Source organism: Nelumbo lutea, chromosome 3 (genome assembly GCF_056320005.1).
Source record: "Nelumbo lutea isolate HS-2025 chromosome 3, American lotus-T2T, whole genome shotgun sequence".
Lineage (NCBI taxonomy): Eukaryota > Viridiplantae > Streptophyta > Magnoliopsida > Proteales > Nelumbonaceae > Nelumbo > Nelumbo lutea.
The window spans coordinates 66440394-66454379 of NC_142686.1; the positions used below are offsets into that span (position 1 = coordinate 66440394).

A 13986-nucleotide genomic window follows, 5' to 3' on the forward strand; every position below is an offset into this window, starting at 1 on the left:
GTCAAGGTCAGCTGTTTGTAATTCATCTCGATGGGTCTGAGAGTTTCTAGCCATTGCACTCCTAATACCAACTGGCATGCCGCGACTGGAAGAACGTAGTAGTCGACAGTAATGGAATGTCCTTGAATGATGAGGGTGAGAGGCCAACACTGCCCAATGAATTCTATCTTTTCTCGGTTGGCGACAATGACTTGGAATTTCTTGTCTCGACTCACTGGTAACCCAAACTTAGAGACTATGGCTGATCAATGAAGTTGTGGGTGCTGCCGCCATCAATTAGCACCATCACATTCTTGTTTTTCAGCTTTCCTAGGACACATATGGTTTGTGGGTGCTCCGCTCCTGCAATTGCATGGAAGGAGATCTCAGGAATAGCTTCTTGGGATTCTGCCTCTAGTTCGACCACCTCTATATCTGCCTGTTCGGGATCCTTGATCATAAACAATTGTGGTCATACGCAACGGTGCCCTGGAGTGAACTTCTCATCACAATAATAACATAACGCCTTCTCGCAACTTTCCCGCACCTCCTGGTTGGTGATTCGCTGGAATGTTACTGGTGGAGCACTAGGAACCTGGTTCGTGCGCTAGGTTGGTGGAGGCCCTAGCACACCAGCTATTGAATTAGGTGACACCTTCTGTGTTACTATGGCTGGTTGGGAACGACCTTGCTGGTTCGATTTCCTTTGTAGTTGATTTCATTCCTCGATTAGTCGAGCCACTCCGATCGTATCTATCAAGGTTCTAGGCTGCTTAACCTTCACGTCTATGCGAATGTCATCACGAAGTCCTGCAATAAAACAACCAATTAGAAAACTCTCAGGTAGGTCGTCAACTCGATGGGAGAGCCTTTCGAAAGCTTCTTGATAAGCTGCCACAGTTGTGGTTTGCTTAAGGCAAGTCAAGGCTTCCGACGGGTCCCCGTAGTCGGTTGGGCCAAATTGATGTAGCACAGCCTTGGATAATTCTTCCCATGTGAGCGGTCCACAATGCTTTGTCAACCACCTATGCCATTGCAAGGCGATGCCTTCTAAATGGAAGGAAGCTAGTTGCACTTGTTGGTCTAATGCAATATTTTGGAAATCAAAATATTGCTCTGCCTTGTAAATCCAGCCGCTTGGGTCATCCCCACTAAACTTTGGGAAACAGCCATTGAAGAAGTAATGAACCTAGGAAAGTCACAACAATCACAAGTTGTGATTTCACTCAGATACCATAAAGGCAAAGGTGCTAGAACTCTCTCCATGTAGCAAATAGAATCTACTCGTGTGAGTAGATTTCCATGTAAGAGCTCATAACTCGGTAATTATAGTAATTAATGGATAATTAATGGAACCTATTGATTATTACAGTAATTAATTACTGTAATTCAATTAATGGAATCTATTGATTATTACAGTAATTAATTACTATAATTTAATAATTATTAATTATTATAGTAATTTAATAAATATATAAGTAGTGATTATAATTAATAATTATTGTTACTATAAATATTGTTAATAAATAGATATTTACTTTAATTTTACTTTAAAATAAATTTATAAATATTGTTATTAATAAATTTAGTAATTATTGTTATATTAAAAATAATTAAAAATTTTATTAAAAGTATTGTTATTGATTATTTAATAAAATATTATAATTACTGACTATTACCAATAAATACTATTAATTTAATTTAATTTTGGTAATTATTAATTTTATGAATATTGTTAATAAATCCTATTCATAAATTTAATATTTATTGTTATATTAAAAATAACTAAATAATATTATTGAAACTATCATTAATGATTATTTAATTAAATAGTATAATTACTTACTATTATTGATAAATGTTGTAAATAACATTCTAACAATTGACGGTTCGACTGTTCGGTTCGAATGGATGGCTCGTTCTGACAACGAAAATTATAAGCAAAAAATTACAGAACCGTTCTATCCATTGGTTTTTGGGTTGACGGTTCGATGATCTGGTTCAAATAGACAATCCGTTTTGACAACAAAAATTATAAGCAAAAAATTGAGTTTGTGAGGTCCATTAAGTAGTATCATATGTGTTATGTCATTCGAGCGTGTGACTCATACGACTCGAAAACGGAACCAATCTGGCCACCTATTTTTGGGTTGACGGTTCGATCATCCAATTTGAATGAATGGCCCATTAAGACAACAAAAATTAAAAAAATAAAAAATAGCCAAAAACCATCAAACAGGTCAATGGGTTAACGGTTTGACTACTCGGGCCAATGGGTCATTGATTGATTTAGTGGTTTTTGGCCAGGGACAGGGGTTGGGGTAAAATGGAACTGGTTGCCTAGATGGTTACCAATTAAAAAAATAAACAAAAGGATGACCCGTTCTGACAAAAAAATTTGAGTGTGTGAGGTCCATTAAGTAGTACCTTACGTGTTATGCCATTCAAGCTTGTGACTCATACGACTTGAAAACATAACCATTCTGGCCACTGGTTTTCAGGTCGATGGTTTAACTATTCAGTTTGAATGGATGGCCCATTTTGACAACAAAAAATTAAAAAAATAAATAAATAAATGACCAAAAACCATTGAACGGGTTAATGGTTTGGTCGCCTGGGTCAATGGATCGTTGACCGATTCAATGATCTTTGGCTAGGGACCGAGATTAGGATAAAACGGAACCAGTTGTCTGGATGGTTCCCAATTAAAAAAAAATGCCCAAAACCATTGAACAGGTCAAAGAGTCGATGATTTGACCACTCGGATCAATGTATCATTGACCAATTCAACGGTTTTTGGCCAAGGACTAGGTCAATGGGTCAACAACTCCGCTAGTATACAATTACAAGGCAACAATTTCCTAGAGAAACTAGGAAACTAAACTTGCAAAAAGGAAATATAAATAAAGTCTGACTTTACAAATAAATAAAGGAATGAAGAAAGAGAAAATAAAATAAAATAGGAACTCTTAGAAATATAAAGTAAGAGACTTCGACTAATAGAGAAGATTGATGAGAATCTAGATCTAGGAAGTTTGTGACATTTGTTGTATTGTTGGTGACATTTATGTAACATCATTGAAACCCTGATTTTTTTTGTAGTGCTCTTATCTGATTTGTCTCATTTGCATCCATTAGCAATGCAAATTTTGTATTTAGAAAACTGGTGAAAATTTTTCTCCACTTCCTCCTACCTTAATTCTCTCTCATATAAATTGGAGAACATCAATTTCTTCCTATCTTACTCCTCCTTGATAAATAACCTTCCTTTGGCCTCATTCCTCTTTCAAATAATTTAGTATAACATCATTTGACTTTTTATATAAATAAACAAAACAAAGAAAAATATGAAGCAAAAATAAACCAGAATTTCAACTTATCACTATACTAGTAATTAAGTACATGCGTTGCATGTGAGAAATTTTTCTTCATATTAATTACTTAAATTTTAGATATATCATAATTAAGATAGAAATTGAAAATTAACAAAAGTAATAATATGATTAAAGATAAATTTAAATATTTATTATTCAATTATGACATCATGGGTTTTTTTGAAAGGTTAGATAACTGACCCACATTTAGATAAGAAAATAACTTTGCTTTTGAATTAATTTTATATTAGGAAAAATTATAATTGGAGACGGTTGTATATTTAAAATTAGGCTACAAGTTGATCCATAAATCAACAAAACTCTAATAACCGGCTCTACATTTCAAATTATAAAAATCCTTGCCATGTCACTGAAGGCTTCTGTAGCTATTGCTAACATGGGACTCTTAATCCATGTTGGACACAACAAAAGGCTTATACTGAAATTGCCCTTTAATGTTGGATAATTGGAAAATAAAAAGAAAATGGTTTTTAGTTTCTCTCTCTCTCTCTCTCTCTCTCACACACACACACACACAATCATCTTTATATGCTCAATGACTGTGATTTGAAAATAAATAAAAATGCTTTTTGGTTTCTGTATTCATGTTCTCTATATCAATTTCTCTCATTCTCTCTCTCTATCTATCATTTTCCCTCAATCTCTCTCGTTCTCTTTCTCGATTGATCTCTCATTCTCCCTTAATTTCTATTGTTCTCCCTTAGTTTCTCTCTTGCTCCCTCTCTCATTTTTTTTAATTCTCTTACATACTTATATGGTATTAATCAAATCGTATAAAAGAACATGAGACCAACTTGGTATGGTTGAAAAATTATTACACCAATTTAATAAAAATTCACAAGAAGCTCTTAGCTATGAAATTTACACCAATTGGAGAACGATAGAGATTGAGGAATAAGGAGATATTGACCAATAGGAAGAGTGAGGGAGAAGAATGAGAAAGATTGAGGGAGAACAATAGAGAGAGATTTGATTTGGTTATAGATCGAAGCTGAGAGAATGGGAGAGACGAAGGGAGCGGGATATCGAGAGATGACTGTGAGAGTGAGAGAGAAGGGAGGGAGATCGAGAGACAAAATGAGTGAGAGGGAAACTTAAAAAATATTTTCAATATAGGTTTTTTGTTGTGTCCAATATGGACTAAGAGTCCTATGTTGGCAACAGCCACATAAGCCTCCAATGACATGGCGGGTGGTTTTTATAATTTGAAATGTAGAGCTGGTTATCAGAGTTCTGTTGGTTTGTGGACCAACCTACAACTTAGTTTTAAATATATAATCGACTTTGACTATAAATTTCCCTTTAAATTATATATTTCATTTATATTATATAAAATATTTTTTATTTATCACACTTAATTGTTTTCCTATGGAACCATTTGACTCAAACCAGTAACCCACCATCTAAAAAAATTGTTTGATTTCTATGTTAATATTAAATTTTGTATTACATTTCCATCATTGATAAAATTATTTCTTATGTATAAAACTTATTTTTGTTTAATAATGAATGCACAATATTAGAGATGTACCCAATATTTTATTTTTTTATAAATATATAACATTAGATTTGTTCTCAAAATTTTCTCTATCTTTTTTTTTAATTTTTGTGATTCTTTATATTTTCTATTATTAAATATTTTACAATTTAACTATGGCATCATTTCATTTCTAGGTAGATTTTGAATTTGGCATTCTATTTTCTTCATTAATAAAAATACTTATTACATTTCATAGTTATTTATTTTAATATTTATTATTTAATTATGGCATTATTTATTAATCCATTTGACCCCAAATGGTTGAATTGCTTACCCACCACCGGAAGGGAAAATGGTTTTGTTTTCAAATTACTTTTCAAAATCTTTATTTTTATATTATTAAAATTAATATTGTGGATTTAATTACAAGAAATTAATGATGAAAAATATATATTAAATATAAGATTTAATTATAGAGAGTAGGAAAATATTTTTATTTCCAATTGGTTTTAAATTTTGCATTCCATTTTCATCATTAAAAAACATTTCTTATTTATCATATTTATTATTGTTTAATATGTATGTTAAAAATGTTCCCAATTTTTTTAAATTTTATCTATTTTTTAATTTTATTATTTAATCATGGCAACATGGATTAGACCATTTAACCCAAAATGGCTTAATTTCTTATCACCACCTTGATGAAAACACTATTTTTTCTAGGTAGATTTTAAAAGTATAAGCTTTTATGTTATTGGAATTATTAATTTATTAAGAATGGATTTAATTAATAGAACTTAATGATGAAAAGAAACAAAAAGATGACTTAAATATATGAACCAATGAACATCAATGCAAGTTGATTACTTAAATTTGGATTTAATGAGAGAGAATTGAATGCATTGAATATCTTTAAATTACCTCTTTAACTCATTTAATATCAGGAACCGATTACCCTATTTGCCCTCATTTTTTTTCAATAAATTTAAATATAAAGGGGTAAATTTTGTCCTTAGAAAATTTCATAAATATTCTTGAGGCCATTCATGCTTTTTAAAGTAGTATAGTTTTGTGCTCCTATGCATTCACACCAATATAAATGAAAATTGCAATGCAACCAAACTAAGGCTCCATTTGGGAAGAGTGAAAATACAAAAATGTTCAATACAAATGCAAATATGTATGGTTCATAAAAATGCAAAAGTGGTTTGGTTTGTAAAGATAATTTTGTACTCTTATCAAATGATTTTTAGTTGTGATCATGGTTTAAAAAATCTCATTGTATCGATCGATACGGGCCGATACGTATCATTCTAGCAACATCTCGATACATGGAATACTACAAATCCAGTAGCTTCATTCCTTTTCGAATGTATCGGATTGATACAAACTCGTATCGGGTCGTTTCAAATCAGTATCGACTGATACGGGACCGATATTTTGAATATACTGGCCGATACATATTGTAATATTCAATTATCTCTCTCTCATAAATAATCCTACTTAATAATTCTTTGTCTCTCTAATAACTCCTACTTTTAAGGAAACTTGCCATAAATAACTCCTAATCCCCTACTTAATAACTCCTTTTCTCTCTTAATTAATAATTAATTACTACACTTGTGACAATATTCAAATTCAAATTTTAATTTGGCCTGCCATTAAAGCAATAATTTAGAAGTTGACTTGCCATTAAACCAACATATTTAAAACTACAAATAAGAAAGATAAGGAGAATTAAACCCTAGTAATTTGGTTGTAATAAACATAAACAAATCATTACACCATATTCAATTGTGTGTATTATTATTCTTAACCAAATATTTTTTTCTTAATGTATAGTCATTAATTAATGTTAAAATTGATTATTAAAATTTATATACTATGTAAACATTTATATAAATTATATTAATTTTTTGAAAATTAATACACATTTTACTCCTTCCATTATCTTCCACTATTACCAATTTGTCCCTATATCTCACATTTTATATAAACTATTGAGGTATGGGTTTAAATAACTTGTTTTCTTTATAAGTGTTTAAATAACTTATTTTAGGTAATATAAAATTTATATTTGTTGTTATTAATGTATTTTTTTAAGATTTATATAATTTTCCTAATGTATCCAAAGCATATTCCGAAACGTCTTTTAAAATTATCTTTCTGATACACCTTACATCTCCAATACTTTGAACCTTGGTTGTGATAGTTACAAACATGAATCCCCATATTGGAATCTACCTTCTTACCATTGACCAACTTTCATGGATGCAAACTTTGCTCTTATTTTGACTGCAAACATGTCTTGAAATCTATGCTAGCTATCATTTCCAAGATACAAGTGCATTTTTACCAAACACTAGCAAAACGGAACAGTGTGTATATGCACTGAACTGGCATTTACACTCTTCCCAAATGGAGCCTAAGGAAACATAGCTGAGATTACTGATTAATAGAACTAGCATAAGGGCGCACGCAAGTAAATGGAGTTCACATCTGTGCCCCATAGCACATCCCCACCTAGTATTGGGAACATCTTCCAGTTATGTCTCATCATTAGAGGTGTAAAGTGGGTCGTGCTTGAAAAGATTGGGGTCGGCCCAGCACGGCCCATGGCCCAAGCCCATGTCATGCCGTGTCGCGGGCTGGGTTGATCCATGGGCTAAGTCTTGGCCCAAGCCGGGCCATGGGTCGGGCAAAAGCTATTTTTGCCTATTTATTTAAAGAAATTAAAAGAAAAAACATAAAATTTTGAGGTATACAATTGTTTATATATACGATAATTAAATAAATTAGTATAATAAAATTGAAAACAAATGTTTATTTTATTAATATATTATATAATTATAATTTATATAATATAATATTATATATATAAGTATATATAAATATATAAATAATATATATGGGTCGTGTTGGGTCGGGTCGTGGGCGGCATGACCTGCTGCCCGCAGCCTGTTTGATCGTGTCATGCCAGCCCAGCATGACATGGACCATTGTGTCGGGCCTAGCATAGCCCGCATGCCATCGTGCCAGCCGTGCCAAGCCGATCCAAAGTCAATGAGCCCGGCCCAATTTATACCACTACTTCTCATCTCCCGTACATATTATCAAGAGATGTTCCCAATGCAAGGTGGAGATGTGGGGGGCATAGATGTGAACTCAAATAAATAGTAAAGATATAAATTGATATTATATATGTAAGGTAACTTTTATGACATGCACCAAAATTAAGGCAAACATCAGCTTTATAATAGTACATAAGTTAGTCTAAGTGCTTAAGAAAACAAGCTTTATTTAATTACAAAGCGTTTCTTATCCTGTAACATTTCCAATCAGCACTCACCCCTTCAAAGTGAGCATGAGTGATAACTGATGAGTCTTTTATTTCTCCATTTAACACATCGATTGGTTTTGGAAGCTAGCTTATATGTCCATAAATATTATACCAAACCTTTTATTGTGCATATATCAATTAAAATGCAGACTTAAAAGGAAAATAATAAACATCAGCAAAAGAATTAATAAAAATGCATCATAAATCCAAAGAAAACGAAATATCGGTACATAATTAACGGGCTAACACAAAAATATATAAGTACCTAATTATTTCTCCCAACATCCAGAGAGGCAACCTCAGTCTTGGACATTTGGACAAGATGATTATCAATAGTATTCTCTATTATTACATCTCACTAACAACAACAATTACTAGCTATAACTTGTGCACTCGATTGGGTAATTTCATTCCCCATGAACATTGTTATATATATACGAAGTTGCAGTTCAGAAGGATGGTGGGGGATAGACTCCAGGACATGGTCCTGCAAATAAGAATTCCACAAATGGTCAGAAACTCCATGGATGAAAAGTTAATGGTGATATATCTAAAGGAACCAAAAATACAGAGATAAAGAAAGCTACCTGAGTGAGGTGGGTATGACTGTGGAGGATAGGTTGTTGGTGGGAATGGTTGGGGAGGAAACACAGATGGAGTAGGAGGGAATAAAGGGAAATGAGGCTGAACCGGATGCTGATGGACTGGATGTGTCATTGATGAGATGGAGACGGTATGGCTCAGTACTTGTTTCTGCAGTGGACAATTAAATAAGGTAAGATACATCTAAGACCTTGTTTGTTATGTGAGTAGTAATAGAAATTGCTGAACTAGCTAGAGTGTTGAAGCTTACGTTGAAATTTGGACAATGTAATATGACTCGAACATCTCCAGCATATCTACCATAGATTGTAAGTTATGTTATTTTACAAGTATACGTTTCAGATCTTAAATATATCAATAAACTTTGAGTAGCTGATCATCTGCCTCCGCTGCACTTTCCTACACTTCCACTTAGTCTATGATCACCACTGTCCCATTACGTGTTTGAATGCAAGTGCAGCATTCTCAATTACTTTGAGTAAGTCAAGTTAGGCTGCATTGATGGCTGTGTGTTCAGGGTTGCCATGCATCAATGCAGTCTAAACTCTAAAGGGGTATTCACTTTTTGGTTAACTGAACCATAGGCTTATTTTTTTAACTGAACTGTTGGTATTTTTGGTTGAAAAACTGGTAACTGAAACCAAACCAAAGTCAATCCGTTAACTGATTGACCAATTTGATTAATCATCAGTTTGGTTCATCGATTTTTTGATTGTTTATATTTATAATGTATATTATAAATAAATATATAAATATATAACAAATAAATAGAAATACATATAAAATATTATATAACAAATAAAAAATAAAAAATAATATTTTATATATTATAAATATATATGAAAAATATAAATAATATACATAAATATACATATAATATATATAAATATATGTATTGTCAGTTGGGTTAACCACCAGTTTTTTATATTGTTTAATTAAAAACCGACCTGACCAATTTGATTAACCGGAATTTTTTATTTGGTCTTGTTAGTTCAACTTGGTTTTTGGGGTTTTCAGTTTTTGATGATCAACCCTAAGTGATAACACCCCACCATAGATGAAGGCAATGACTTTGAAGTAACTAGGCTGTGGAATCAATGATAATTCCTCACACCAGTCATAAATGCTGAGTGAGATTGAGTTGTTGTCAACCATATAATCAATTTATGATTGGTGTGGGTATCACCATTGGTTCCAAAGTACCCCACAGCCATTGTGTTCAGCATATCTGATCTCCCACACATCAACCACAATTCGGATCAGGTAAGCACAACATTGTAAGCACATTCAATTAGCACTTGGAAAACTTTTTGACACACATCCCTTAAAATAATCCCATCTTACCCATGAAAAAGATCAAAAACCACTTTTGATAGTTGTCAGAATATTTATCAAGTGCTCATTGAATGTGCTTATTGTATTGTGGCTACTAGATCCAGTCCCCGTCAACTGCAAATGTCCTAATGTGGGGCGTTATAATTGATTAAACAACCCTAAACACAGCCATCAAGTGTACAAATTCAGAATCAATTTTGAGCAGATTTCATCTTACCTTCCTTGTTTGCATTGTATCGACCAAGTGTTGTCGTCGTAACCTTGAGAAAGAACCTTATGGAGTTGAATCCTAGAGACAAAAACAATATGTTGAAGAATTCAGTGCAACTTGATGAGAAAACTTATCATTTTGTTGTCTATGTTTGGACAGGTTGTTTCTTGCTTGTGTTAGAATTCAAGAGAACATGAACCAAAACACAATTACAGAGAAGAAAATACAAGAATCGATATATGACTGGGTAATTTGGGCGTATACGTGGGTAAATCCCCACAACAATGTATATATGAATAGTTGACCTGGTTTTTTATTTTCTTTTGTTAAAATCATTTTATTTTTTACATAAAATTTTATAAATGGCCCTATATTTCCAAAATCACTAATTATTTCTTGAAAAATATAGTAAATATCAAAATTACTCAAAATATAAAAAATAAACTTATATTTATTGAAATTAATTTTCCACCAAAAGTTTTTCATTATTATCTGATAATATCATTAAATATTACAATTGACCAAAATTAGTGAAAATATCAATAACTACTTATTTCTAAAAAAAATACTGATAATATCAAAATTACAAAAAATGTAAAAAATAAATATATATTTATTGAAATAAATTTTCCAAAACAATTACCGGTAATTTTTAATTATTAAATTTGTATTTATTAATATTTTAATTAATCATAAAATTTTCAGTAATTATTGATTTCAATACTTAATTTTCAAAATTTACCAAAATCAGTAATTTTCAGCATGTAATTTTTAGTAACTAAATTTTCCAATTTACCAAAATTATAAAAAATTATAGTTTAGGTGTTGATATTTACTAAATAATATTCAATAATATTAGTAATTACTGAAAATATAAAAAATATTTCATAAATTAATTTAACCATGTTTTTGGTTTTTAGATGGTTTATTGGGTATATAACATAGATTAAGAGGTGTTTTAGGAGGAATTTTAGGTGGGAGAGATTGTTTTGTGAAAATTTTAGGAGGGAATTGGCTAAGTGATTGGGAACATGAGAGAGAGAGAGAGAGAGAGAGAGAGAGTTGGAGTGGGACTCTAATAATGAAGAGAGGGATGCCATGTGGCTATATGGAAAGGTTGGGAAAGGGTATGGAAGAAAGAAGAGAGCCTTAAGGAGAAATGAGAAAAGGGGGAATGGGAGGAGAGGGCTGCTCACATGGCCTATGTTGCTATATAATATCGTATAGATAGATATATAGTTTTCCCCCAATTGATAAAAAAAAATTAAAGAAAAAAACAAAATGTTGATTTTGCCCCTAAGTTTTATTTCTAAAATGTTGATATGAGAGCTGTTAGGGGTAGTTTTGGAATAAAAAACTAGCCTCATACCCTTTCACATTTTCTACTTAAAAAAGAGGTCATGTAACACATTTAATTCCCAAATAAAAATACAAACAATTCCTGATAGTAAATTAATTAAGCAGTTGCAGAAAACGCTAAGGGATGTTTTATTGAGGTTTTAGTAAATATGTGAAGCTCTAGAGTGTGTAATGGATGTATAAATAAAGGATCCTATCTTATTTTAGTATTTAATTCGTTCAGAATCAAATGGGACCTCGGATTAGATATATTTTATTTATAGAATATGTTTTTATGTTTTATATTTAATTTTTATAAATTTATATTAATTTTATCTAAATTTATTAATATTTTAATCAAATCGGATATCCCTAAATAAATAGAGTTCAAATCTGTGGTAGGATTAAAATAGCCTATTCTGTGGTCTACATATCCATCGGATGTCAAATTGGATTTGGATATGTAAGATCCTTATTGGACCAGATTTAGACATTCTTATTCAAATTCGGTCCGATATCCATCTGCAGCTCTATTCCTGCAGGATTCCAACACCACGATACGGACCATTAATTTGGACCGACCATTCATAGAAAACCATATAATTCTATCACTCACTTTCATTTGGTAATGTTATGCCATCCGTGCAGATATACATGCAAAATCACCTTTTATTGAATTGATAGAATGTTGATATAGGCGGTGTTTGGCATCAATGCCATTGTCCAGAAAACGGCAAAGATGTTTGGTTCCATTTTTTTCATTAAAAAAAAATATAAAAAACATTGCCCAGATCATGCCTTGAAAATCAGGATGGCATGGTTTGAAACAACATTAAATTTGGCATTTTTTCTCATTTTCAGAACCGTTGCTGAATGGTATAATAATATGGCTGGCATCATCTAAAGTGTTGGTTAATGTAGACCAATGCTGAAAACAGCTATATAGTCTTAGTACTAAATAAAACCAGTGTTCTTTCTTCAGAAAATAATTTATGTGACAGTATTGATGCCAAACAAAATAGAAAAGGGGCTGTTTTCCGACAAAACCGTGTCACAGACCCATATCCATACAACACCGTTTCCTCAGAAAAATGGCTTTGAAATAACGGCATTAATGCCAAACACCTACATAGAATTTTGGGTTTTGAAAGGTGAATCATGTATAGATACGCACTGCACGTTCCTTTTGCTGTATCCTTAATTAGGGCACATATAAAAGAGACCAAGAGTAGTGCATGACACGTATATGAACAATTTTCAGAGAGAGAGAAGAATACCTTCCACTGCCGATAAAATCATCGGCTGTAAGTCTATGGCTATTCCAGACTGAAACACTCAACTCGCTTAGCCCTTCCATGAGCATGAAGCTGAACTTCTCCTGGAAACTGGGGTTCTTGCCTCCATCTGAACCAAATCATGAAAAGAGAATTCAGCAGAGTAATAACAAATTATACGCAACTGGGGAAAAAACTAATGGATGGAGATTGGAGACAAGACATGTACCAGTACAGGTCCTGGTCCGGAACTTGGCGCTCCCGTACTCAATGGAAACATATGGGTCTTGCCTTGAAAACCATTCTTTGTCCTTCAACCGAGTACATCCTACAACTGTAACCAGAGAAACCCAGAAACAAATTAAAGATGGAAGATGAAGAAATTGATGATTATGTCATATAAATCCTTATGCGTGTTGCCGTCCAATCTGTATTCGAGTGATTGGAGATAGGCTCATGCATGCATGCGTACCTGTAACCTCAAGCTGAAGGCCTTGAATCGACATGGATGCCTGTGGTGTGTGGAGTACTGGATGGAGTTCTGTATCAAATGATACATCATCGTAAGAGGAAACGATCCATTTAAAGAACCAGAAATGCAAGAACAGATCAAACCCAAGGAATGGACCGAGTCCGTTCAATTTTAAATACCTTTTAGGGCTGATTAGACTTGATTCGATTCAGGTTTACCATTTAACTTGGCCCAGTCATGATGACATTCTTATCAAATTCGGACTTACTATCATTTGAGAATATCAATTTATTCAACTACCTCACCTAAGAGCTTAAGCTTTTAGGTTAAATAGTTTCTTTGAGAGTATCAGAGTCATTTAGACCAAATGATATTCTCATTACTCCCATTATAATTAATTAATTCAGCACATGGTATAAGTGAATCTGTGCTTATTCATATTTCAAGCCCAATAAATTTTTGTATAAAAGGGCATGTTAGAGAATATGCACTTATTCAAGGACCTCATCTTAACAATTTAAACTTTTAGGTGGAATGATTTCTCTGAACCCTAAACTCA

General features: G+C 32.4%; 1 protein-coding gene across 2 annotated transcripts; it reads right to left on the minus strand.

Moving 5' to 3' along the window:
- Nucleotides 1-8378: 8378 nt before the first annotated feature.
- Nucleotides 8379-13755, minus strand: LOC148865395 (elicitor-responsive protein 3-like). 2 transcript variants are annotated; one of them, XM_088979536.1, is made up of 8 exons: nucleotides 13607-13755; nucleotides 13428-13496; nucleotides 13185-13289; nucleotides 12959-13085; nucleotides 10350-10421; nucleotides 9048-9093; nucleotides 8782-8947; nucleotides 8379-8681 (listed from the first exon to the last, which is right to left on the minus strand). In XM_088979536.1, the coding sequence occupies exons 2-8, from the start codon at nucleotides 13459-13461 to the stop codon at nucleotides 8644-8646; spliced, it is 588 nt and encodes a 195-aa protein (XP_088835662.1). In that variant the 5' UTR covers nucleotides 13462-13496; nucleotides 13607-13755; the 3' UTR covers nucleotides 8379-8643. The 2 variants fall into 2 exon arrangements, with proteins under 2 accessions (XP_088835662.1, XP_088835663.1); XM_088979537.1 differs by lacking the exon at nucleotides 13607-13755 and having other exon boundaries at nucleotides 13428-13586.
- Between the last annotated feature and the right edge of the window lie 231 nt (nucleotides 13756-13986).

What these genes read in the sequence shown, in the direction of transcription:
- LOC148865395 (XM_088979536.1), bottom strand. Translation starts at nt 13,461, where the DNA reads ATGTCGATTCAAGGCCTTCAGCTTGAGGTTACAG. An exon ending in CCTTCAGCTTGAGGTTACAG is followed by an intron (nt 13,290 to 13,427) that starts GTACGCATGCAT and finishes CTCTGGTTACAG; the next exon opens with TTGTAGGATGTACTCGGTTG. An exon ending in TACATTGTCCAAATTTCAAC is followed by an intron (nt 8,948 to 9,047) that starts GTAAGCTTCAAC and finishes TGTCCACTGCAG; the next exon opens with AAACAAGTACTGAGCCATAC.